The sequence below is a fragment of the Ostrea edulis genome, chromosome 3 (assembly GCF_947568905.1).
Source record: "Ostrea edulis chromosome 3, xbOstEdul1.1, whole genome shotgun sequence".
In the NCBI taxonomy this organism is placed as follows: domain Eukaryota; kingdom Metazoa; phylum Mollusca; class Bivalvia; order Ostreida; family Ostreidae; genus Ostrea; species Ostrea edulis.
Window position 1 is genome coordinate 38,381,001 of NC_079166.1, and position 27,624 is coordinate 38,408,624.

Genomic DNA, 27,624 nt, shown 5'->3' on the forward strand with positions numbered 1-27,624 from the left:
ATTATAACTGTATACTGTTGAAACTTCTGTGACAACACCTTATTTCTCAGTAGCCTACCTTGATTTATAGATTGGTCATACGCAGAACATTCTTTCGCACATCGAATCAGTTGAGAGACATAAACACCATATTCAGTTGATAAAGTTGTGTTTTTAATTTGCCGTTGACATACACGTTCAATGAAATACCCTGATGTGTGGAGATCTCCAAGATTAAAGAAAGCGTTTTGATGACAAATAGTTTTTCTGGCAGTGTGCTACATTGTGTTTTGATGAAAGCTCATTGTGCTACATGATTAGAACACTGCTGGAAAAATTTCAGTTGTCTTTTATATTGATCATTTGTTTGTCAGTTTACTGAAGGGGGGGGGGGGGTTAAAGGATAAACGTTTTGCTCTGACAAAATATAACAGAAAACACAATTTTTTAATTTTAAAAAAAAAAATATAACAAGGGATAGAGATCTCGAAAAGAAAGTTGAGACAAGAAAATATCATCTTGAAATGAATTCATGCTTATCGAACTCGCTGCATGAAGATCGAGCTGGTGTCAAGTACTAACGAGAAGGTAGTATCATTCAAAAATGTGTAACTGAATTTTATTCAACCAAATATACTGTATATATACATGAAGATGCTTGTCATTTGACACACAAGAACGGACGAGATTCTATCACGAGATTGCATTAGTACAATAAAATTTTGCTCTATCGGTAAAGCGAAAACGTTGGAAAGGTTGAATAGATAGCACTCAGTCTTTACGTCACGACGTCTTCCATCGCTTTCACTCTTAAATGTCCGATACGACTCCACGGCGTGAGGTATTCTCGGCCTGGTCATTTTCCTGGTTATGACGTCTTACAGACGACGGTGAGCCCGTGATTTTGATTCCTCGAACTTCTTCATACGACAGTGGTGGAATGCCATTCACTTCATAAACTGGTGGAGGTACTCCGATAGTGTAGATTCCCTCAAACAGTTTGGGTTTTTCTGGTTCTCTTTCGACGTAAATTTTCTTCTTGATTCTTCTTCGGCAGCAAATACAGAAAATGGCCAACAAAAGAAGGAAAATGGCCGCCACTCCGATAGCTGTGCCAATAAGGAGAGGAAGATAATATTCGTGTGTGATGTCGTCATGAACATGTTGTACATGAGGATGCGCATGGATGTGTGGCTCCACATTGTTCTCAATGACCTTGGTAAGTTCCACCATGACGTTATCGTCTTTTTTCACCTCATCAATAGCTTGTTTAATTTCTGGTTTGATATCTTGCTTGATATCAGGAGTAATGTCTGGTTTATCCTCTGGTATAGGATCAGCTCTGATTTGATCTGTAATTTAAGAAAAAATAAAATATGTACAAGTTATGGTTTTATGGAATTGGAAATTTGAGAATGAAACTGCTAATCATTTGTGAAAGTGAAAATTCTTTTGTAGCTCTAAAACGGATTTAGTCGTTAGGATCGATTCCTCTCATGTTGATTGGACGCGGCAAGACAGTACCCATGCGTTTATTGACCCACAATGCAGTTTTTTCTGTTTAAACTAACCAGAGGGTCCAAGGAATTGGATGCCATCGGTAGGAGGTTCCGTGGCCGGTTCCGCCTGGATGACTTTCTCTTCGAGTGGGGTGTCTAATGGAAGATGCTGGTGATCGTGGTGATGATCATGTGGATGACTGTGCACAACGTCACCATGCATGTGTATGTGGTCATGTGGAATATCTGTTGGTGGAGCAGGGACCTCATCGTCAACAGCCATACGATGTTCGATTCCTTGGACTACGATAAAAAAGATAAGTTAGGTCCATAAATGACGGATCGATTAAAATAATGGATTTATATGGAATGTTTTCCCCCTCAAATTTGTTTCTGTAGTTCAAGATAACATTACATATTATGTATATGAATGAAATCCACACGACGCGATATATACGCCGTGAAACCACTGGGCTTTCGTGTAACTTTCCCAAACGAAATTCTGTTCCATTGTACTCCATTGATAACAACACTTACTGCTGTCAATGCGGCAAATTCTGTCAATTTCAGACAGTGTGTTGACCATCGTGGTACGGACCAACATGTGTTCCTGGAGAGTGGCGCAAGGGTGCACTGACCGTTTGATGCAGTCTGCGATTGGGATCTTCTTTCTACAATTGTAACAATGCTTAAGAGAACGTTTAACATGAATATGAGGAAGCTACTGATGAGTAGTACTTCGTACTCTATTTGTGGTGCGTTTCGCAGTACTAATTTTTGTTTAAAAATATTTGAATTTTATAAATGTTAAGCAGATTATGATTCTACACATTTTCCTATCATGTTTAGCTTTTTCTGTCGCACACATTTGAGCTAGTGTTGTGATTTTCTGTTTTAGGTGGATAACACCTAGTTCAACAGGTGTGTGCTGATATCATCTGACTTACTGACAGACGCCCTGGTAGTTGTAATCGCCATTTAGAATGCCATGATCTGGTGGCATCTCCACACCAGATTCTTTGAAGCAAGACTGCACAACATCCAGGTAAGCTGCGAAACATGGCGGAGGTGAGGGGAAGCCTTGTGTAAAGGAAAATATATTTATTGGAAGATGTGAAAACAAACCTAATTTTCAAGATATTGCACATGTATATATCCAAACAAAATTGATAGGAGAAGAAAATATACGAGAAACTTGTAACCGTTCAGAGAGAAAAGAGAGGGAAAATAAAATAAGCAGTGAAGACAATATTGAATTTTTAAAAAAGCGGCAACGTATCGTACTTACCAAGACTTGGTCCTGGTTGTACTTGAACTGGTGGCATTTGGACGGGGAATTTGGGGAGCTGAACTCTGTCTTGATCGATACGCTGGAGGAGTAAAGCCATGGGGTGGGGAGGGACATTGGGGAACTGTGATCGAGGTGGAGCAATATGTTTGTGCATGGGTGGAATCGGTGGCATCCGATTGTGGAAACGCTGAGCATGCATGTCTGGAATTTGTGGCATTCCTCTTTGTCTCATCGAGGGATGGTGTGGAATATATGGGAAGGCATTGGGTGCATTTATACGAATATGTGTGGCCTGTTTGACTGGCGAGAATTGAGGGATGGACTGACGAGGCACCTGTACAAATTGTTTCTTCTGAGCGATAATGAATTGCGGCTTCTGTTGCTGGGGTTTTGGAATCATCGGGATCTGTTGGACGGGTTGATGGCGGAGAGGTGTGTTATTTGGTACCTGTGGTATTTTGTTCTGGCGTGACAGTTTTCTTGGTGAAATTACAGACTTGCTTACTGTGATGAATTTTCTTACGGTTGGGAAAAGTTTTCCTACTGGAGACTGAGGAACAGGAGGACGGGTGGTTTTTTGTTCTCGTGCTTTCATCTTCCTCTCAATCATATCTATCAATCTCAGTCTTTGTTCCATCATATTTTGGATTCTACGCATGGCCATATCGTTTGGAGTCCATCTGTCTGGTGGAGGTAGACCACGATTCATTGGTCCAAATTGTGGATTTTTATACGATGCGGGGTATTTAGGTAGAGCCTCGAGACGTTTTTGACTGTTGTCCTGAGCAGGTGCACTCACTTTTGGCATCTGCGACTCACGGCCTCTATCATCCACCCCTAGAAAAAATGGGTTGAAATATGAGACAAAAAGTTAAAATATCATTCAAAAGCAGTTAGGACAAACCATATCTTACTGTTTATCACTACACCAGATTAATCTAGCTTCTATTATATGGCGTTATATCACATGATCTTTAAGCAAAGCAGAAATCGTCTGATAATGGCCATGGGCAATTGATCAAAACGCAATCTCACACGAATTATTTAAGATCACATTTAACCCCCCCCCCCCCCCCCAAATCATGTAGCTACATATTTCTAACAATTGATAACAATGGTAGGGATAGAGATCGGGCACTTGATCCCACCTCTGGTGTGTCCAGAGATCCTTCTTTGCCCTATACTCTTTAATTTGGTATTCTTTGTAGGAATTATGAGATTGATCACTGCTCCTTATTTTCACTTTTTTTATCATTATGTTCAGATATTTCAAGTAATGCCTTGTTTCTGAAGTACTTCTTAACCTTTATGAAAACGTCTTCTTTCCTTGTGATGATTTGAAATTGCCGACTGTAGATTTATGGCCTGTCAAATATGGTCTAGGCTACCTTACCGATGGTTATGTGACAGGCTTTGTTTTGGGTAATATTACAATTAGAGCATTTGAATACAAGAAAGGGAGAAAGAAATGAAAAATAGCTTTCTGTAGACAGGTGATGAATGAATCGCTATCGCTCGGTGTATATCTATACATATCATTGTGCATACAACATGGTCCACATTTTTTTTCGAGGTTGGATTTCTTTTATTTGATACGAAAGGCAAAAGAAAATTTACATCACACAATGTTGAAAAAATCTTATCCCATTACATGTATGGACAGATACATGTAGATAGATAGATAGATAAACAGACAGACAAACAGATAGATGAATAGATAATAACCAATGTCACGTACAGTTAAATAAATTTTCGGGGCTACCTATCCCTTAATCCGGACAAACGAAAACGTTTTACCAATAAAGCATGGAAATGAAAGGAAGGGCAAACACGGACCCATGGGCACACCAGAGGTGGGATCAGGTGTCGTAGCAGAAGTAAGCATCCCCTGTCGACCGGTCACACCCGCCGCGAGCGCGATATAAGTCGTGTGTTAGATTATATTTAGGGCTGAACACATTTCCTACATTAAGACGATGTCCTGTTAGTTCTTTGATTCGTTATAAGAAGTCAAAAGAAAGCAATGCATATAATTATTGGATTAACAATATGGAAATTAATTCAATGATATATTACGCTGTTTAACGTATTAAAACATCATGAAACACCATTTTTAATTGATTATAAAGCAAGAGTCTTAAGCCATCTTAGTGAACTAAATTACTAAATTGATATGCCGAATTACTTAAGCGTTTGCGAAAACATGGCAATGCTGATTATCTGATTATATATGGAATATACTTAAGGCGTAACACGACATGGTCAACCACACAGAGGGGTCTTATCAACAGTTTTGCTTGAGCTAGTGCCTGTTTTCCATCAAGTCGGACGTACATTAATCAATTATGTTAACTTTACAATATGAAGAAGCCCAACGTATTACAGATATTAATAGGTTGTGTCCAACGTAGGTGTAAAAAGCACTCACCACAGATATGAAATATGAGCGGTAAACTATTACATATAGATATATTTCATCTCTTCTTTGAACGAGTCAGATCTAGGTATAAGCAATAAAGGTTTTATTCAAATATACAAACGTAGTACTTGTGTCATTGGAATGTTTATGTAATAAATACATTTCATTTTTTGAAAATACAGGAGGGCATGAAATGCGACGCTTCACGACTGTATACTTCATGAAGTGCGTTAGAACTTGTTTTCCATGGCGATGATTCTTGCCACGCTGTCACACCTACATGTTTATTGAGAATTAATATTTGACGTAAATTTGAGATACGGGATACACTCTGCATTTGAGATATTTTATAAAGCGCAGAGATTGGCACATTTTCCCAACATTTCCTTGTTACTCTGACCCACCAATCATGTTTAAACTCGCTACATAATTCAACGAACAAATCGAGCTAAGAACCGCGCTTATAAAATTCTGTTAAATTGTCTATTGACACAACCCCTTCTGGAAAACAAGCAATGTTGGAGAGAAAACTATCATCGGATCATTGACCTCTGCATCTCCATCAGACATCTTAATGTAATTTGGACTCAGTTTTGATAGTAAATCAGAAATGTCTCTAAGCTAGACTTCTCAATGTCTTTGACATCAGCAGACACCAACTGAAAATTCCCTGTAGCGTAAAACTTGACGGCAGCCATGAGTGGTAAGACGTTAGTAGTGAATGGGACGTAAGAGTGGGTCTTTTAAAGACGTCCATCATTTGGCAAAACAGAATGATCAAATGGCGTGGTAGTCTAAATTTGGAAGTAACCTCTCAGTCATTCATATAACCCAGTGTATTTTTCTTGTCCCTAAATTGCCTTTCTCGTCTAATCTGACGATGGCTTTGCATAATGCAAACTGCCGCCATATTTAGTTAGATCTTAAAACACATACCTATATGTTGTGAAGTTACGAGAGAACTTATGAAAATCTAAGATACGAGACTTTTAGTGAGAGATAAGGAGTTAATTAAGGAAAAAGTTCTTTCGTAAAATAAATCTTAGTCGTAAATTAGCTGTGTAAAACTGGCCCCAGTTCATTGGATAAATAAGACGTGTTCTGATTCGCTCCCCCTAGTAAAAAATAAACAAGTCCAAAACTATAGACATGTGATTTGTACTTGTATAATATACGTTTTACGTTTGTAGCTTTCGTGTACCGATTTAGTGCTAGCCGTTTTTGTACATCTTTTACTACCTTTAGCCATCTTATTCTTATGTAAAACTTTTTCGTTTGTCCTGAGGAAGGAACAGATCGTCCCGAAAATTTGACAATTGTTGTTAAATATATAGTTATTCACAATTTAATTTCTTCTAATTAGGTTAGTATTGACGAACACCGCCATTATTTGTTACTGACTTGCTGTAAAGTGTCCTTATTAGTTACTGACTAATTCAAACATACAGTGTAGTGACATTCATCATACATGTAATTTTATATTCACTCACTGTATGACGCCACTCTTCACCTAATTATTGGGTTTTTTATCAACTCGCTCATGGTACATCATTATCATTTTGTACTTATTCATTGTACAATTTCTTTATAGTAGTCTTTGTATACTATACTATATATCCTAACTTTATTTGAGATCGTTTTGATTTGTATCTATATTTCACGCCGTGACACAATGGTATCACTATGTACTTATCGGATATACAGCGTCATTATATGTACTCGCTCATTGTACAGCGTCATTATTTGTACTCACTCATTGTACAACGTCACTATTTGTACTCATTCATTGTGCAACGTCACTATTTATACTCATTCGTTGTACATCGTCATTATTTGTACTCGCTCATTGTACAGCGTCATTATTTGTACTCACTCATTGTACAGCGTTATTATTTGTACTCATTCATTGTACAGCGTTATTATTTGTACTCATTCATTGTACAGCGTTATTATTTGTACTCATTCATTGTACAGCGTCATTATTTGTACTCACTCGTTGTACAGCGTCATTATTTGTACACATTGTACAACGTCATTATTTGTACTCACTCGTTGTACAGCGTCATTAATTGTACTCATTCATTGTACAGCGTCACTATTTGTACTCATTCATTGTACAACGTCAACATTTGTACTCACTCATTGTACAGCGTCATTAATTCTACTCACATATTATACAGCGTCACTATTTGTACTCACTCATTGTACAACGTCATTATTTGTACTCACTCATTGTACAGAGTCATTATTTGTACTCACTCATTGTACAACGTCATTATTTGTACTCACTCATTGTACAGCGTCATTATTTGTACTCACTCATTGTACAGCGTCATTATTTGTACTCACTCGTTGTACAGCGTCATTATTTGTACTCACTCATTGTACAGCGTCATTAATTCTACTCACATATTATACAGCGTCACTATTTGTACTCACTCATTGTACAACGTCATTATTTGTACTCACTCATTGTACGGTCATTATTTGTACTCACTCATTGTACAGCGTCATTATTTGTACTCACTCGTTGTACAGCGTCATTAATTGTACTCATTCATTGTACAGCGTCACTATTTGTACTAATTCATTGTACAACGTCAACATTTGTACTCACTCGTTGTACAGCGTCATTATTTGTACTCACACGTTGTACAATGTCATTATTTGTACTCACTCGTTGTACAGCGTCATTATTTGTACTCATTCATTGTACAGTGTCACTATTTGTACTCACTCATTGTACAGCGTCATTAATTCTACTCACATATTATACAGCGTCACTATTTGTACACATTGTACAACGTCATTATTTGTACTCATTCATTGTACAACGTCATCATTTGTATTCACTCGTTGTACAGCGTCATTAATTGTACTCACTCATTGTACAGCGTCATTATTTGTACTCACTCATTGTACAACGTCATTATTTGTACTCACTCAGTGTTCAGTGTCATTAATTGTACTCACTCATTGTACAACGTCATTATTTGTACTCATTCATTGTGCAACGTCATTATTTGTACTCACTCATTGTTCAGCGTCATTAATTGTACTCACTCATTGTACAGCGTCATTATTTGTACTCATTCATTGTACAGCGTCATCATTTGTACTCACTCGTTGTACAGCGTCATTATTTGTACTCACTCATTGTACAGCGCCCTTGGTTGTCAGCATACCATCCAGGACAGCAGATAGACATTCTGATGTATTTCGTGCTGGGGATGGTGGTGAATCCTCTACACACTAACCCTATAGAACTGTGAAAAATGAGAGACCATTGTTACATCACCAACAACCTCATTAAACGTTGAATATATTATTCCTGTTGTATGAACCATTGACAACTGCTACACATGGCCGTGGGGAATGTATTGCAGAATTTCAATTCAATATTTGAAATTCCTTGTTTGGTTTATCATTGATGGATATTGTTATAGAAATAAGTAATCATCATATACTATATACAAATGTATCGCAATTTAAAAAAACTCTTACATAACTTATAGATAAATTAGATAGACAGAGACATTCCGCTCTGATGGATATAAAGAAGATGTGCGTACACTGGGCAATAAACACATACAGAACCATTCTATACTTGTACATTGTTCACTCGCAAACTGTGTAGTGGAATAAATTCAGTATCTTTTAATTGCGAACGGTTATAATGACTATTATACTTTGATGTTCATGTTAACTGAAAGATTGTTGAGTGTGGCGGAAAACATCAACCAATCAATCAATCAATCATGTGATGTGGTTTTTAAAGGAATATATAGATGACAGTGCTGGGGGATTTTAATCGGAGTTTGAGGAAATTTGTGAGACATATCAAGAAACACTACAGATTTTGTATTTTCATATAGTTCTAATTTTTGATACATTTTGATAATAGATGTATGTAAACTAAGTAAAATCCCATGGGGATCCTGGTTAGAATAGGTCCTTCGTATTCCTTGCTTCTCGTAAGAGGTGATTAAATGGGGAGGTCCTTCGGATGAGACCGCAAAAACCAAGGTACCGTGTCACAGCTGTTGTGGCACGATAAAGATCCCTCCCTGCTTAAAGGCCATAAGCGCCGAGCATAGGCCTAAATCTTGCAGCACTTCACCGGCTATGGTGACGTCTCCATATGAGTGAAATATACCATCAATCAATAAACTAAGTAAAAAGTGTTACATATCATATTTCTGACAATCAAGAGGTATCTAATACACTTATATTTCGCTTTGATAATTACTAATGCTACTTTGACTTCAGTATTAATTGATAGTATTGCTTAAGGAAATATTAATCACGAATGATAATACCAATCACAGATCAGCGACTCCTGCAGGTTAAGACCTTCAGAGATATGACTAATACGGACCCAGTTCTTATGGGTGTATTATGCTTATTTGCGGAAAATTAAGGGCATATTTCACTATTAGTCATAGATTTATGCTCTCTTCAAGGACATTGCATATGAAGGCTTGGTATCCCATACAGGCATTTACTGGGAAATTAATGTCATATTTCCCCTATACAAAATAACATTATGGGATATTGTATACCAGAAGATCGTTTTTATGCATGTAGCGAATACGTTTTTACCATCTTCGTTTGAAAAAGAATACATTAAGGATAGGCAGGATAGTGGCATAAATTTCTTTTATCCCAATGTAGTATTTCAGAATGGGTGAAGTCTTAGTATGGGGAACTCTCAATACAAACATGTTCATGGCATGTTGGGTATCTTGTCATTGTAGGGAATTATGGGTATCGAAGTGTTACCTTAGTAAAATATGTCCATTAAACTTTAAAAATTACTTTCCTTATGATATTCACACCAGACTATAGGGAATATATATATATATATATATATATATATATATATATATATATATATATATATACCTTTTCCAGATTTACAGAATATATTTGATTATTGATTATTAATTTTGGCAAATATATCAAGATATTTCTAGTCACCATTTTATATGTTTTTGAAATCTTAACATTTTCGTATGAGATCATATCATTATCTTATATATATATTGGAGTTTCGGTTCTGACGATATTATAGGGATTGTTACCTTTGGTGGGCTGCTACAGGGGTGACCCCTCTGACGGGCCGAAAGCATGGATAAATAACCATCTCCTTCTCCAGAAAGGTCTTCCTCACAATTACCATACACTTCTGTTCTTCATTCTTAGGCCGATAAGGACTCACATTAGGCTTAATATTATTTGATGAAGATTGATGACTGAAAATAAAATAGGAAAAGAAATATGATAGAATTGAAGGTAGAAAGATTTTCATAATGAGGAATTAGAGGGGGGGGGGGGGGGTATAGAATGTTATGTAACGTAATGAAATAAAAGAAACGTGAAAACGAAAATAGAATATTGTATGACATAAAACAAAATGAAAATGAGGAAAAATTAAATATAGATTTAAAGGCATGTAGTTTCATTATACATTTTTAAGAATAAATATGATTTATAGTTCAGCAATGTCATCATAAACTAATATTGTACTACAAATTCTTCTATTGATTTCTCTTTAAAATAAAACTAAAATGTTAACAATAACGAATCACATCAATTTTAATCATAGTTATAAAAATGTCTTAATAAGAAAACATTGCTTATTAATTAATGAGCTATTGGTATGTTTGTTTCATTAAATTTCAATACGTGAAACTCCTGGAAGAAATAAAAAACCAACAAAAAGAGAACAGCAAAACTATATGAATGACGTAGCGTATTAAAACTGAAATCTGAATACCAGGAAGCAGAGGGTGACAGGTATTGTGATTTATGGATAATTGAAGTCTGTGGTAATTGTTTAGTAATTCTTCAGATTTCAGACGTTTGATAAAGCAATACGCGGAAAGAGAATAAGTTGCATCATAAGTAAAGAACTTTGCATGGGTTGAATTTGAATAATGAAGCGACAAAAGACACTATGTGCGTATTAACAGGAGTCATTTTGAAAGGGTATTTACACTCTCTCTTCTTTACTATTTTCAAAGGACATTTCAAAGCTTTGCAATTACTTCTGAACATCTGTGAGGTTTATCAAACCCAAGCTCCTGGAAATATTGGTACATCACATCACTATGCAATATTCCCCATTTAAAGGATAGATTCATACTAAAACAATTACATAACGAAACCGGGAGTAGCTAGTAAGAGTACTAGTATTGAATGCAATATGCCAGACCCGTGAAAAGCAACCGTGGACAACGAACAGTGTATGTACATGTATACATAGTTAGGGGGAAGCACACTTTGGAAATTTCCCCAGGTTTTCAATTTGAATTTAGAAGAAAAGAATCCCAAATTGGATCTAGACCGTCTCCTAATTCTTGCGGATTTGCTTATCATTAAATGAGCACGATGTCAAACTACGCTTAATTATTATCTAAATTATGGCATAGGTGATATATATGCATATTCAAATTCAATAATGGGGATGGAAGTCAATTATGCATCTAAATTGAGTTGTGACGTTTCTATGTGGTGGAATGAGATTGGCAAGTTCAATAAGGTTACCAGATTTTATTAAGGGAACTCGATAACAATGTTGTTCGACAGGTGGTATATCGCAGTATACCACACCAGAAACCCTGCCCGGGAACCAAAACTATTTTTTTGAAAGTACATGAGGTTATGAATTGTGATGCTTCACGCATACTCAGTACTTCATGAAAAGTGTGCCGGCGCGAAGCAATGTAGTTCATAACCTCATGTATTAAAAAAATGAAAATGTTTTTTTATATTTACATTCTACTTTCATTTTTGTCGGAATTCCCAGTCGTGGAAGATTACATTTAACAACATTTTGTATTGCTTATAGGAGTTATGAGATTTATCACTGTTCGTTATCTTCACCTTTTATTCATATGTACATGTAAGCGTATTGTTCACAACTGCAACGTATTGACGATGAAATGGTTATCCCTACAATTTGTAAAGATATCAAAGGTAAAAAGATTGAATGACACACTATTACGCAATAAACTGGCAGTGATAAATCATTAGAAATGTAAATATAAATATTAATCTTTACAATTCACATAAAGCTTGTGACGTCTTAACATCTCTACATGAGAGGAATATTAATGCATTAGCTAACCTACTAACCACAGGCACTTGTTTCATACATTATGTACATGAGTCCCTCCTCCTTAATAATGAGGGGGGACTCAGGTATGAAACAAGTAACGTTCACTTCTGTTTTATTTCGTTTTTCTATTTCAATATTATAATGATGAGTGGAATGTGGTAGTATATCGATATATTCCACATCATAATCATATAAGGGAACATTGACTTTACCAATGTAGCAACAAATGAATAAAGACATGATAATACAGTGGAGGATCTAGACCTTATTGTTGGGGGGGGGGGGGGGGTTGAGGCCCAAAGGGCCGAAGGGGGGGGGGGCATGGGAGAGGATTAAGGGGGACCACCCCGGGAAATTTTTAAAAAGATTGATTTAAAAAGGTGCATTTTAATGCATTTTCGACTGAAATTCTTGTTCCTTCTTTCTTTCATTTAAGTCACCACTTCCTTTATAGGTTCGGTGTGGTAAACCAAAAAAAAAAAAAAAAAAAAAAAAAGAGGAGCGGGGTCCCCCCCCCCTAAATCCGCCACTGTATCACAACACCTAAAAGTTATATGATTTCTAGACTTCGTCATGGATCTTGCTAAAGTTTGATACAACAAAATTTATACTGTTTATATATCTTTTTTTTTAAATATATTTTTTATGAGTCATATAATGATATTAAAGAATATAAAACACAAGTTGATAGTTGAATTAGAAAATCTTATTTCTGAAGAAAAATCTTCGATAAAAAAAAAAAAAAGCAATGAAAGTGACGGGACAGAATGCAGTATTTTCAAAGAAAGGTCAAATTCAAAAGAGAGGTCAAATTCAAAGAGAGATCAAATTCAAAAGAGGTCAAATTCAAGCCGTTCAGAACGTTACGAATGTTAACATACATCTGACATATTAAATAGCACCAACTGGTACTTCGATGCAGAGATAGTACACGGTACGCTTTAGCATAACCACGCCTCGATGCAGAGTTACAGGTTGCTGGAAGGAATTTCACTCTTCATGAAGGAATTTATTTTTATTTTTATCACAGGACTACGCGTCGGCCTGCCGTTTCGTTGATTATTTTCTCTCCCCTAATATGTTCTGTAAGTAGATTCGCCATAAACCAATTGTCTGAGAAATATATGAATTTGATATGCATATCTATGTACACATCAAAAATAGTCTACTGTATATTTTACGTTAGTATAAGGATTATATAATATGATGAAAGAAGGGGGGCATTAAAAAGCAGATATATTAATATGTTAATATTCCATAATTGCCAAGTTGTATTTTTAAATATAAGAAAGTTATAGACTTTCCAACGTTGCTTCAATATTCAGCCACATAAGAAATGTACAACACTTGAGCATTATCAACATTCTCTTTTTTCTATCTGTGTTAGAAATGAACATCGATTTGTCATAATTCTTTAAAAAATAAGTCGTTTCCTTTAGATTAACGAAATGTACACATCTGTACATGTAGGCAGGTGAATATACTCTCAAACTGTTGTTTTTTTCCTAAGTAGGTATTCTTGTTTACATTTCTAACGTATTTAATACATGGTGAGTTCTACACATCATATATCCTTAAAGCATGGTGTTAACAAATATCACTTTCAATTATCATGAACACAACAATTAAGAAAAAGATTGAAATGCCTGTTTATCCACCAGGAGTGGGTAGTGACATATTTCACAAAGATGTGTTAGAACGTGAAATTAGGAGGAAATGACGCTTTAAGGCCGTTTATCTGTTTTCTGTATTTATATCATAGATTATGTAATAAACACATGGATTGGTAGTTTTGAATTTATGTAACAAAGATGCAGTTTATGCCATCACGCTACAAACTGACAGTGATTAATCAGAATATCTGCATTCACCACTGTTCTCTAAACTGTCGGAGTGTGTTCAGAAGAGACATGATGATATTATCAAGCCACTGCAGAAATTAATTAGGTAGACGTGCTGGGCCCCCGGGGTAAGGACTCAAACAGCTTAAGTTGTTTTGTAGATTGACATCAGTAATAATGATGTCAACCAGTCATATTAACACAGTTCTTCCTGTTTATCGCCTTATTTCAGGTGACACGGAATGCTTTTGATTGTTTAATACAGTTCTAGCAATTTTAATTCCTTGAATATTTTGGGGTTGAAATACATAATGGAGGGGTAAGAAGTAGTTCAGTGTTACTGACTGCATAAGAAATTATCCTTAACGTAAACCCTGCTGAATAACCTTTACAAAAGGCAACCATTTTTTAAAAGTCTAAAATATCTACTGAAGTAAGTTTATACGTGTATATCAAACGTTCATTTGAATAATTACCAAAATTACATCAGATATAACAAATTACAGACACAAGTTTAAATTAAGAGATTTGAGAGAGTCATGCAACGAGGACAATCTCTCTTTCATGGTCCGATAAATTTCGTTACTATTAAAAAACCCAAATCGTGTGTTTTAGCGATACAAATATATACATGACAAAATATGTCTCTCCACTGCCATTTTGATTTTTTGTCTCGTCACTTCAAAATATATATACACATGCACGTGAGTTATATTTATATATCTGTGAATATATCATATTGATATGATATATATTTCAATATTTGACAAATTTCCGAAGCATTTTGTAGTAATTGTTCCTAATAATAACGAACAAATCGTCAGAGGTCTTTACGAATGTTAACATACGCAGTTACAGAATACGATAACATTTTTACATCTGTAAAACACTGAAATAATCAATGCGTTTATCTGTAAAATAAAACGTTAGGAATTTATTTACGAATAATTTCAAACTTATAAGTTCTGACATCTTGGAACGGCATGTACATCTATTCTGCATGTGCCAGTCAGCTACATTGCCATCGACGTTTCAGTTGTAGGTAATTTGACAATTTCCATTCATGACGTATCCACGCAATACCAGGTTTGCAAGGTACACCTTTAGCAATATTGACTAATATTTTTACTGATGAAACAGCATATCAGGTTAGGTATACTGTAGTGAGGGAAGTCCTAGCAGTAGTACCAATTCTATAATATGTCCGCGGTTTAAGACTATTTGAAGAAATTTTATACTCATTGAATATAAAAATATAAATCTACAGTAAGTGACAAATAATCAGAAGGAGTGAAATCAAAACTGAGTGTCAATATTAGTACCGTGGTACTGACATGCCTTTATGTACCATGTTTTGTCGTGCATTATCGTATGCACGTGCCGATGCATTGTTCATCACACAAGACAATGCCGATACTTGCACCATACCGCATGCTATGGTCGGACAACGGGCTATTACTTTTTTTGTAAGGCAATATAAACCTGCTCAATCAGATAATTTTCTAGTGTAATTACCTATATAGATATTTTTATTACATGTATCTCCCTCCTACACGTAAAGCTATTTTGATATATGACCCCTCATAACGACTATATAAATGTATACTACTGTTGCAGACATGCTAAGACAAACCATTACGAGTGCATGTTGGACTATCTCGTCATTGACGTTATAGGAATAGAACAGAGTATACGGCGGTCGTAACAATAGAACAGAGTATACGGCGGTCGTAACAATAAAACAGAGTATACGGCGGTCGTAACATTTGCACTTACAGTGTGTAACATGATACGTGAATAAGTTGACTTATTGTTAAGCATCATGTGCAGTGCTTCATTACCACAACGCCGTGCCCCTGGCTGGGATCACAAGTTGAACAATGCGCCATGTTTGCAAGATCATTCACATCGTTGTAGTCATGTTTACGTAACTGTAAACCCGTCGTCAACAGTTGTTTGGTACAAACAAGATAGATGACAGGATGTCGTTGGTTTTAGTTTGGAAACAAACATGAACATAACCTTAGAAAACTCATAAAAACCTTAATGATGTTTTATGAACTTTTTTTTTATTATTAAAATGTCTTTCTCTCATGTAAAAAAAAATTGCAATAGAATTAAAACTACACCAAGAAAATATCTTTGAATTTATAGAATTACGTAAGTAAATACACAATATTGTGCATGTAATTAATAGCGCTCTTAAAATGATATACCGGTTTAACAATGGCACAAAATACATAATTGAAAATTGAGGGACATGTCAGACAGTATTCCATTTACATGTATGTAATCATACAACTTAGAAGATACCAAGTATATGTGCATTTCCTTAAACAAATCTAATAGTAAGTGTCCGCGAATACCACCTTGTACTACTCCAGAGGAATAATAAAACTGCAGCATGTCGATAGATCAATGTCTGACTCACAAACATGTATATCTATTTGTTTATATCCATCACTGTGTGTCGTGGAGTGATTGGAACAAACAACACACGAAAATGTACGAACCTTTTGTATTTTATCTGTCTTTTAAACAGTCATGTGCGTGCTGTCTTTTTGTCATTTGTTTTTAGATCGAAGCCTATTTTTTTCAATATGCTAAGATAACACATGTATGTTAAGGAATCAAATGATGGATCGGAATAATTTAAAGACAGTTATATGGGTCAAATTGTTTAATATGAATATCTGTGAATCTTTAAACATGAAACCATAAATATTTGAAGACGCCACGCATCTAATTAATGCATTAATCAAAACACATTCTTGTGAATTTCAAATCCTCACAACATTTAAACTACATATGTAACATTGTATGAATTATCAAAAACAGGAGAAATAGGAAAAAAATTAAGCAGGACTTCATAAACCGCACATGAATTGCCCCTGATAAAATTAAATTTCTAGAATTCTGCTATTATTTTCAAATTTAAAAAAATTGATGCAAACTTACACATGTCCTCGGTGTGCAGAGGAATCCAAAACTAAATTTCCTAAGAAAATCAGAACTTGGACAAACAGAACAGCCCGTACCGATTCCATCTTCATCGTCCCATGAGTTGTGTATATTCCCTAATAAGATGTGCTGGTCTCTTTACAAAGATCAGGCAGAATATGATAAGTAAATTCTACCTGGAGCGCCGCGGGCTATAGTTGATGACAAACATTCATCAAACTAAGACAGGCCAAAACAGAGTGTTGTCAGAGAGAGAGAAAGAGAAATAAGACCCCCTAAAGCACGTGCAGGACATGCACAGTGGTTGCGTCAAGGTGTAGGGTTTTCGTACATGGAAGTGATATGAGATTGTGTTTGTATGAGTGGGCATTTGTGCCGATATGTGCATGTAATTTATCATTAATATTACTTTGTAACAGGTAGATACATGTCTATGTTTCTTTCCCATTATGAGGAGGTCTGGAATCTTTAACTAGTCAATAGTCATTCAAAGACATGCCTTTTTTGTTATGATACATTCAATAAACAAGATATGATTGTAATCGTCGATTATAAAGTCTCCCAAACGAAGTACTGGCTGTGTAAAAGAGGGCTTCATCTGAATACTACTGTTTCTCCCATATCAATAACTCAATTGCACAAAACCCAGGTCTAATAGAGACATCAAAATAAAGTGTAAAAATGCCTGACAATCGTTGAAGAATGGTATGTTTACTTACATTTTTATCTTTATAAGAGTAAGAGGTCAAGGTAACCGGAGTCGATTGACCTTGATACTAGTTTGTAGGTCACAACATACGTTATCATTTCTATGGATTCCATTTTTCTATCGGCCCAGTTCTAACGTAATACGAATTTTTATGATCAAGGTCAAAGTCACAGAAGTCATTTGACCTGGATATTACTTTGTTTCTCCTTATCATTTCTGAAGATTTAATGGCTCTATCAATCCCATTTCAAAAGTTATATCAGTTTTTGTATGCAAGGTCAGAGGTCAAGGTCCTTGGAGTCACTTGACCTTGAAACTAATTTGTATGTCCCATCATCCTTTCTTCATTTCTGAAGATCCCATGTCTCTATCAGACCTGCTTCTGAAGTACTACCAGTTTTCAAGATCAAGGTCACTTTACCGTGATCTATTTTGTAGGTCCCACCATCATTTCTGAAGATCCCATGTTTCTATCAGACTTGGTTCTAAGGTAATACAAGTTTTATGTTAAAGTTCAGAGGTCAAGGTCACTGGAATCACTTGACCTTGATACTAGTTTTGTAGGTCCTGTCATTCTCTTTTCATTTCCGAAGACCAAAGGATTCTATCTATCACACCAGTAAAGTTATATCTGTTGAATTTTGGAATTATTTCCCCCTATAACGTTCTCTGTTAGACCCATTCCTATTTGATACCCCGAAAATGTACTCCAATTCCTTCTATCTGAAAACACAATTATTTCTAGACAACTAGATACACCGTGCATTGGCCTATCATATTCGTGAGTATCTTATACTTTCAAGAAAGAGTTACAGAGAACATATGTGGACATTTTTAGGCGAGAGAAAGAAGAACAAGAAACGGAAGAATAATAACTGAGCAAAAACAATAAGTCTCCGTGACTAAAAAATAATTACTGGATATATTTGTGGTAATTAAACAATTTTAAAAATCAACATCGTCCAATTGGTATATTTATCATTAGTTGGTATATTTATCATTAGTTGAAAGTGACAAAAGAAATGGGAAAGGATGCCATTGGAAGACAAATGGGATGACCGAAATTCTATCATCCATTCTTGTACCAAGCACTCATTTCGAAACCTTATTTGAATTTTGCAGAAGAATCTGAATGTCATTTCTGGCATTTTGACACAATTCAAGGTTTCCAATAACATAAAAAGAATTTAACTCATTCTAGACTGGCTTGTTCACGTTTAACCTATAAGCCGAATACCGCAATCACCGTGGAAACTTTATTCTGTTTTGTGATAACTGAACAGATGAAATGTAGTCCTTATGCAGGAAATTTAAATACTACAAGGTGATTTGGAAATAATAAATGCTTTGTATTGTATTTTAAAATACAGGCAATACATTCACGTGTCCTTTACTGTTCCAAAGAAAAGTTTCATTCGTAAATTAACGGACATCAACACAACTAATTGACGAACTCGTCATTGCTTTTTAACGATTGTAGACAGAAGATGGATTTGAAATAAACGACTTTGGATGTGTTCTTAAGAGACGTGAATCGCTGACAATTAATCTTTAGGCAATTAAATTAATCTAGGTTTACAATTGGGTGCTCGTCAACATGACAGTAACCCGCTCGCAAGTTTCAAGACATACATCATAACAAGCAGGTGTACTAGTTTATCAAGTCTGTAAACATTTGTATACTTACTACATTTAAATTCTATCATTTACTCTTGTAAAATATCTTCAACACATCCGTTATCATTTTCAAATTAACGATTTACCCTAAAGAATAAATGGAACATGCACTGTCGCGTTAGCCTAGTGGTTGGGAGTTTGCCTCTTAATAGATAGGACCCGGGTTCGATTCTCGATCCCAGCACTGGGTCAAATCTAGGATTAGTTGATTGTTTTACGTCCCATCGATGATTTTTCACTCATATTGAGACAGCACCAGCTTTTGGCGAAGTACCACAAATTTAGATCTATGCATAGCGCTCAGGACCGTAGCAGTGAGGGTTCTTTAACGTGCCAACACCTGCCGCGACAAGGAAGCTCCGTTTTGTAAGGTCATATCCGAAAGACCCGTGATTCCTACTTCTAAATGCCGAGCGTTTGGCGAAGTATCCCTACCTATGTTAAAGTTTTAGGTTTGACGCAGCCATGACACGGGCAGGGCTAGAACTCACAACCTTCCGGTTACAAAGCGAACGCACTACCACTGAGCTATCACGACCGGTTTCAAACGTATGACGTTTAACTTGTATTAGCGTCCAGCATTAGAAGTAAACGTTATGGGTTTTTCGTATATGATGGAGCTGTGTCACGGTAGGCGTTGGCACGATAAAGAGCCCTCATTGCTTCGACCTTGAGCGTCATGCATAGGTCAAAATTTGTGGCACTTCACCTACAGCTGGTGACATCTCTATATAAGTAACAAATTCTCAAAAGGGATGTTAAATGTTCATTTGTATACCTCCGCTTGATAGAAAGTTCCGTAAACTGGGGAAAGCTATTATCTAAATTGAAAGAACTAGTAACTCTATATAAGGCGTCTATATTATCCCACAAGATGCAATGTTACAAGAGAACCGACATCTAATCATACAGTCGCTTCACACAGTTAGTTGGATCCTATCCTTCCAATAGTGAACTAGATGTTGGATAAGACAGTGATAGCCGCACCTAAGTGTTTGTCTAAATAAATATACTCTCCGTCGTACTTGTATAATTAGCAAAGTTACCATGTAACATACCACACACATGTAAAGACTTGCTGCATATGTCAAGTGCACTGGGGTCAGCCTATATTTCATAATTGTTGAAATATATTTAAAACAATATTGAGGTCCTCACCCCTAAACCATATATCCCTGCTGCATATAGAAAGATGCATTGAGGTGGACAAGGTTTCAGAATTTTCATTTTCACCTGGGGGGGAGGGGGGAGGGGGGGGGAGTTAAAAAACAGCGTTTTTGGATAGGAAAACCTGTTTCCCAGAACCTCTCTTACATTTTATGCAGTGGCCAAATCATGTTTGGGGAAAGGATTGGTGGCGTCATTGAGATGTGTAATTATGTTTCGGAATTTTCTTTTTCTCCATGAGCGGCAAATGGGGTGGAAAAACGACGAACAAAAACCTGTTGCTCAATGAATGATGTCATGTGTAATAAGAAAATACATGTATTTCCTTTAAGGGTTGGAATCTCAAACATTTTAAAGATATTTGAACAATAAAAAATTATGGGGGTTGGGATGACAGCTAAAGCCAATCGGATCTCACTCGTCCTTTTCCGTAACCGAATTATTTGCTAAGTAGTTACGACTGAGCTGAAGCAATACATAATACAGTGTAAGGCAACACTAACCAATTCTCGATATACGTCAATTCGTTAGAGATAGATGTGGTTAGATTGAACTGAAATCTTGTGTTTGTAGACACTTTAGGTGTATGTAAAATTTTACATATACGCCCACCCGTGTTAGTTCCCCAGGACATTGCTTCCTCAACTCCAGCTTAATCTGTGAAGGTCTTTTAGCTTAATCTCTCTTTGATACATATTGTTCAAATGGTAGGAAAAAATCATCAATATTCACTGAACAGCAAACTTATATTTAGTGTTATCGCGATTGAAGATTATTGTAAATTCAAATAGTCAACAACAAAGTGAAGTTTATTTTATGGAAGCTAAGAGACAATCTTAAAGGTAGAAGTCGACGAGTTTTCGTACTGGCGGAGTAACATGTATGTTTTATGACAAAACCACGAAATTTTATGCCAAAGAAAATTAATAAAACGTCTGTGTTCTAGTATCAGGATATTTTCTTTTATTATCACAAACACCAATTATAATTTTCTAACATAAAACAGATCATTTCCAGTTGAGGTCCCCATTGAAACAGTGACATTCATGAAACAAATAAAGATTAACGAACGGTAAAACTCCCGTTAACCATAAAAAGCGTATGAGTTGTTATTGTATAGATCATTCACGCATCGTAGAAACTATCTTTGATCGAAAACGATTCATTACTTTATTAGAAAATCTACAAAAATCGTACAACGGTTCTAATACGGGAAAGGCCCGCTCTCACTTTGTGAGCTATCTACACCGGTGAACATTTCCTTGTGACAAAGCAAGTGTTCCCTATCGCTGTCAAAGACAATTCAAGGTAAATAATCACGGTCTAATTTAATGCTTATCAATTCGGAATATTTCTGTATAATAAAACGAAAATTAAATAAGCTGTAAAATTTTTCAATGCCATAATTGCATGCTGTAATGATAATGAAATTTTTGTTACATCATCTGCCACGACAGCCCTCAACTGACATTAATATTAAATTCAAAATGGAAAATGAGAAGAGAACTGGGGAAAAAATCGAGAATTAGCATTTTTGTTTACTAAATGCGTTTATCTCTTCAAATACATTACCATTCTCAAATTCATAAATGTGTGACAGACCAATATCATAGTTGATTTCATTCATCTTTAGGTGATACGTTCGTAAATATGTATGTTTTGAAATGTTTTATGCAGCGAGTAAAGATCCGGAAGTTTAAGAATAATGATACAAAACTAGGTTCACTTTGTGCATATATTTTCTACATTTCCAATGCTTTTAATTTGATATATGATAGGTATTTCCTCACGAAAGGTCTGCCTCAGTAAACAATACAGGAATGAATACAGACAGGCTTGATAAATATAGCAGGTTTATTCTAACGGCAGGGAATTCCTACAGAATAGGATGTCAATACATGAAATAACGCTTCATGAGGTGTGCAGACGTGAATCACCTCCGTTCATATACTCTCATGTGTTTTCAAAAATGAAATTTACTTCTTAAATGATTTTTTAAAATGCATTCAATCAAAGGAGCTCATTTATGAAATAACACAGTATGCGAATTTGTAAAGATTTGTAAGGAAAACTGCTGTACTTTGACACATATTTCAAAGAATTTTAAAATGAGCAGTCCGTGATCAAAATAATGAATTTAAAAATAGATAAATGTTAAATATTAAATTCGAATAAAAGTTGCATCAATATGCATATCTAGAAATATTACATTTTGCCTGTTCTACAAAATGGGTATATCATGACGAATTTTGCGACATCATAATGTCCAAACTACGTCATAATCTTAAATCTGTAATAAGATATTCCATATGCCGAAAGGTGGAAATTGTCAACTTTTAAAGAATTCTCAGGGCCAAACAAGACCCCCTGTTAGACTTGTCCTTTATGTTTTATGAATATTTCATAATTACTTTAAAACGTTATTCATGTTATACTACTAATTAGTTTCAGGCAATTATGGCTGAAACGTATCCATTTTTGGCAGTTCCTTCCTAAGCAACAAGAAGTCCAGGCAAGATAAATTTTAAGAAAAATGTGTAATTTGTTTAAACATAAGTAAGTTTCATATTTTTTAAATAAAGATAATTTTCTAAAAGTTGCGTCTCCCAATAGTGTGACCATTTCACATACATGTACTACCGGTATATTGGGATTTGAAACACAATTTTCACAGATATAAATATATAAAATTTTCATCCATTTATCACCCTCTCAATAATTGTTGTATGGAATGCTACCAAGTGCTTTGCTTTTTCTCTTGATTTCAGAAGTAGCCCACAGACATGATATGATCCGAGTACTTAGTTCCTTGAAAATTCATATGAAATGGAAACCACAAACAGAAACGCACATCGTCACCCAGAGGATACGAAACAAAGCTATCAAACAATAAAGATAACAAAGTATTGAACATATTTTGAGAATGTATATCAAGAATTCACTATTTATCGTTTTCACTTCATCATCACTAGAAGTGAATACCTGTTGCGTAATGATTGTGAGTATTCTCTATAAATCGAGTTTGGAAATGAATAAAGGAACCTGTCGCATAATTCAAGGGCCGTCTGAAAATTTTGAAGTTCCAGGATTTGAAAAGAAGATATTTCTAAAGTGGTGGTGATACTTATATATATATATATATATATATATATATATCATTCTGGATAAAGTGTCATCAAATTATAACGAAAATTATTGCATAGTAAGTAAATATATGATTAATTAATGTGGATATCCTCAGCGTTTTTATACATTCATGTACAAGACAAACATTGTATTTCTATCAGCTACGTGAGGTATTAGTGTATTACACATTTGGGATATAAATGTAATTAATTGATATGGATATACCGAATGGCTTCTCATTATTGAAGGACATGCCTTTCTCATATGTGCTGAGATTCGTAAGTTCAAACCCTCACATTATCATTTCTTGACTAAAAATTAGCCTAATAATGATGAAAAAGCAATAAATGCAAGCCCTCCTTTCACATTTCTCATTTAGAGCATATTCCAAAATTGGCGCGTCATATTTCCTTTACAGGTCAATTGAAAGTCAAAATATTCCAAGAAAAAAACTCTGACATTCTTCACGTTTCCTTTCTATGGAGGTTCTTCAGAAATGATTATTGTTCTCGAATGAAATGGCAATATTCATTTATTATCTTTTTTTCCAACCTGGAAACCAGACTCATTAATATTTCACATTGTTCTATTTATAGCTGCAGTAATATTCATCATCGATAATGAGCATATTCTTTTTATTTCCATAATTTCCCCCTTTTTTATGCATACATTTGAAAAATTAAGACAGATAAACAAAAAATATCTTCGCTTTAATTAAGTAGGATCCTAGTGGTAAATTAGTTTTGATACTCGTTAGCTGTAATTCTTCTAAATGGTGTCGACAATTGTTGTTTAAATGTAAACCAAGCGTTATATTGATGTACAGCGCTTACAAATGTCAAACTTCACAAATTAGCTAAGGACATTTATTAAAGTTTATTCAGCTTAAGTACCAGTTTCATTAAATATCAGACAAAATCAAGAAATTATGAAACATGGCCAGCTAAGACACACGGGTTTGCAACCATCTATAATTTTTTTTTACACTCGATAAAAAGACTTATACATGTACAATAATATAGGGTTATTGAACTTGGTGAACTCAGTGAATATTGGTCAAGTTAGTTTTGAAAAATTCGCGAACTTGTAAAACTCATTATAGTAAAAAATGATTGATTTCTCCAAGGGTATGAAAATTCAATAAAAGTTCTATTGAAATCAAGACTCTCTCTCCCTCCCCCCCCCCCTCTCTCTCTCTCTCTCTCTCTAAGAACGATAACTCTGTAAGGACTAAGTAAGAGAACTGAACTACACAAAGTGAAACGGAGATATTGTTGTGTGTTTTCTACGCATTATTCAACCTTTACGTGATTCTTACTGCGTTATATATCTTACATCAATAATTCACTCTGAATGATTTTAAACAGACTTTTACATATACGTAAGTATTCAATTTTGCTCAATTAATTCACCGACATCTAGAAAGAAAGGCATATGTTCTTCAACAACATGGAATAAATATATCAATTTCCTTGTCTTTTCAACGCATATAGTCTTGTGTTGCCTGTTAAGAATGAAACTCAATAATTATCTGGTTATGGCAAAAGCTGCGCTAGTTGGTTAAAGATACAGCACCACAGGTTGCAATCACTAAATTTTACGATGACGTGAACAATTTAAGTTGAAGTATATTGTGGCTTTTCGTATTTATCGCCCGACTAGCGCGATAGCCACAGTTAAGGTAGCTCACTACTCTTTATGTCACTGCGTCACAAGATGGCGATTTGAATGTTTTGGGAAGTTATTTGTATCGATCGATTTGTTTATTTATCATTTTAGCTCAGTGGTTAAAGCATTGGGCTGGTGATCCGCAGATCTCGAGTTCAAATCCGCCAGAGTCTTTTGAAAATCATATTTTTATCCAAATTTGCATATTTTCTGCCTTTTTGGAATAATTACTTATTGTATCTCATCATATCTTTTATGATTAAATCAATCCGTACTGATTTGAGAAACTATTTCAGGGTGTAGTGAGCCAACTTAATTCTCAGTTGAAGCCCATGCCAGATTTGATTCTCGATCCCGATTCAAACCCAAGACTTATTCAGTAGTGACACTTCTTTCGCCTAGCTCCCGACAATAGAAGTGGAAGTCAGGAGTTTCGGATATGACCTTAGAACAGAGGTTCCCCTACATAACGATAGGCGTTGTCACAATGAAAGAACCTTCACTGCTACTGTCCGTAGCGTCATAACCTTCACTGCTACTGTCCGTAGCGTCATGCATTGGTCAACATTCTGTGATACTTGACCTACATGTAAAGCCAGTGAGGCCTCTATATGATTGAGAAACTTATCTGTAGTTTTATATTATATACTTACACTTCGTTTCCATTGTCCTTTTCCTTGTCTTTCAAATCAAATCTGAAATTGTTCAGTATCTGGTTTTCCTTTTGGACATTGTCTTTAGACTTCAGCTTGAATTTGTTCACTGTCGCACTCCCTTCTTCACTGTTTTTTGTATTCAGTGTAAAATTAGCCATTCTGCCTCTCTTCTTCACTTGAGCGTCTTTCAATTTTACTTCGAATTTAGTCACTGTTCCTCCATTTCTCTCTTCCGTGCCTTTCAACTCCAAATCGAAATTGGACATCAACCCTCCTGTTTTTTGTACCCTATCCATCCTTCCAAAGTGTCCTATCATCCCCAGTCCAAAACTGGTCAACCCCCCGCCCTCTACATAGTAAAAACACACCAAGAAGGCTAGAAAGCCCCCTCTTCTCATTGTGAAGGGAAGTGTCTTCAAAAATAAAGCAGCTGTTTAAAAATCAACGTTCAACGCCTTAAGTTTATGCAACAGTGATATTTCAAAACCGGACGTGTAATGACTGTTAAAGAGTTATGACGAGAAAAAGCTGTCATCAATCAAATGTCACAAAACAGAAGGTACTGCTGAATTCTTATTTACCTTTATTGGTGAAATCATCATCTTTAATTTGCATTAGACATAAATTCAACACATTGAACCCTCCACCTGGTGTTGTTATGTTGTCCGAAACACATAGTAAACAAATCGACAATTGTTTTCTAAAGCCAGACAAAGCTATAATTTCATCATTGACAAGTAAATTTTAGATAACTTTATTGTCACGATATTAAAAATTCACTTTTTACGTTCAAGACGCCGCTCAGGTCCTAAAGTTATTAAGCGCATACAGGTATTAAATTAATTGAAGACGAAAACCATGGAGAATCCCATTAGGAGTATTGTCAAAACCTGACTGTTGAACAAATATTTTTGGTCATAAACAAACTTTGAAATTATACTTGTAGTAAGTTTTCAGGCTCCTTGAAATATAAAGATTCTTTATTTAACCAAAAATTGTTTTTGATAATCTTTTTGTACTTGTCAAACGCTAACATTGCCACCACGTGACCTGTGATATCAGTCGTCTTCACTATTCCAATATATCTCAACCTACATGTATACAACATAAATCGTAGGAATAGAGAAAGTATCAGAATTTTGCTTAAACGTAGGAGTACTCTTAGTTACGTAAGATGCTAAATACTTCTAAGCAATATTCATGCTCAGTTACACTTAGTAAAACATATATCGTAACATACTAAGTACACTGTTATCATGTAAATAAAGTTACTTTCACTTTAATGAAAGCTATGGCGTGCGTGAATTGGAGATGATGGATGAATAAATAAACCAATTATGGAAACATTAAGGCATATTAATCCGGGTTTGGTCGGTCGACAGGGGATGCTTACTCCTCCAAGGCACCTGATCCACATCTGCTATGTTCAGGAGTCCGTGTTTGTCCAACTCTTAATTTTGTATTCCTTATAGGAGTTATGAGATTGATCACTGTTCGTTATCTTCATC

The 27,624-nt window shown here is 35.4% G+C and overlaps 1 protein-coding gene across 2 annotated transcripts; it reads right to left on the reverse strand.

Moving 5' to 3' along the window:
- Window positions 1-571: 571 nt before the first annotated feature.
- LOC125675793 (uncharacterized) lies at window positions 572-26,799 on the reverse strand. 2 transcript variants are annotated; one of them, XM_048913591.2, is made up of 8 exons: window positions 26,114-26,799; window positions 10,273-10,443; window positions 8,342-8,454; window positions 2,767-3,606; window positions 2,426-2,558; window positions 2,016-2,149; window positions 1,551-1,781; window positions 572-1,331 (listed from the first exon to the last, which is right to left on the reverse strand). In XM_048913591.2, the coding sequence occupies exons 1-8, from the start codon at window positions 26,512-26,514 to the stop codon at window positions 790-792; spliced, it is 2,565 nt and encodes an 854-aa protein (XP_048769548.2). In that variant the 5' UTR covers window positions 26,515-26,799; the 3' UTR covers window positions 572-789. The 2 variants fall into 2 exon arrangements, with proteins under 2 accessions (XP_048769548.2, XP_048769549.2); XM_048913592.2 differs by lacking the exon at window positions 26,114-26,799 and adding an exon at window positions 17,111-17,389.
- Between the last annotated feature and the right edge of the window lie 825 nt (window positions 26,800-27,624).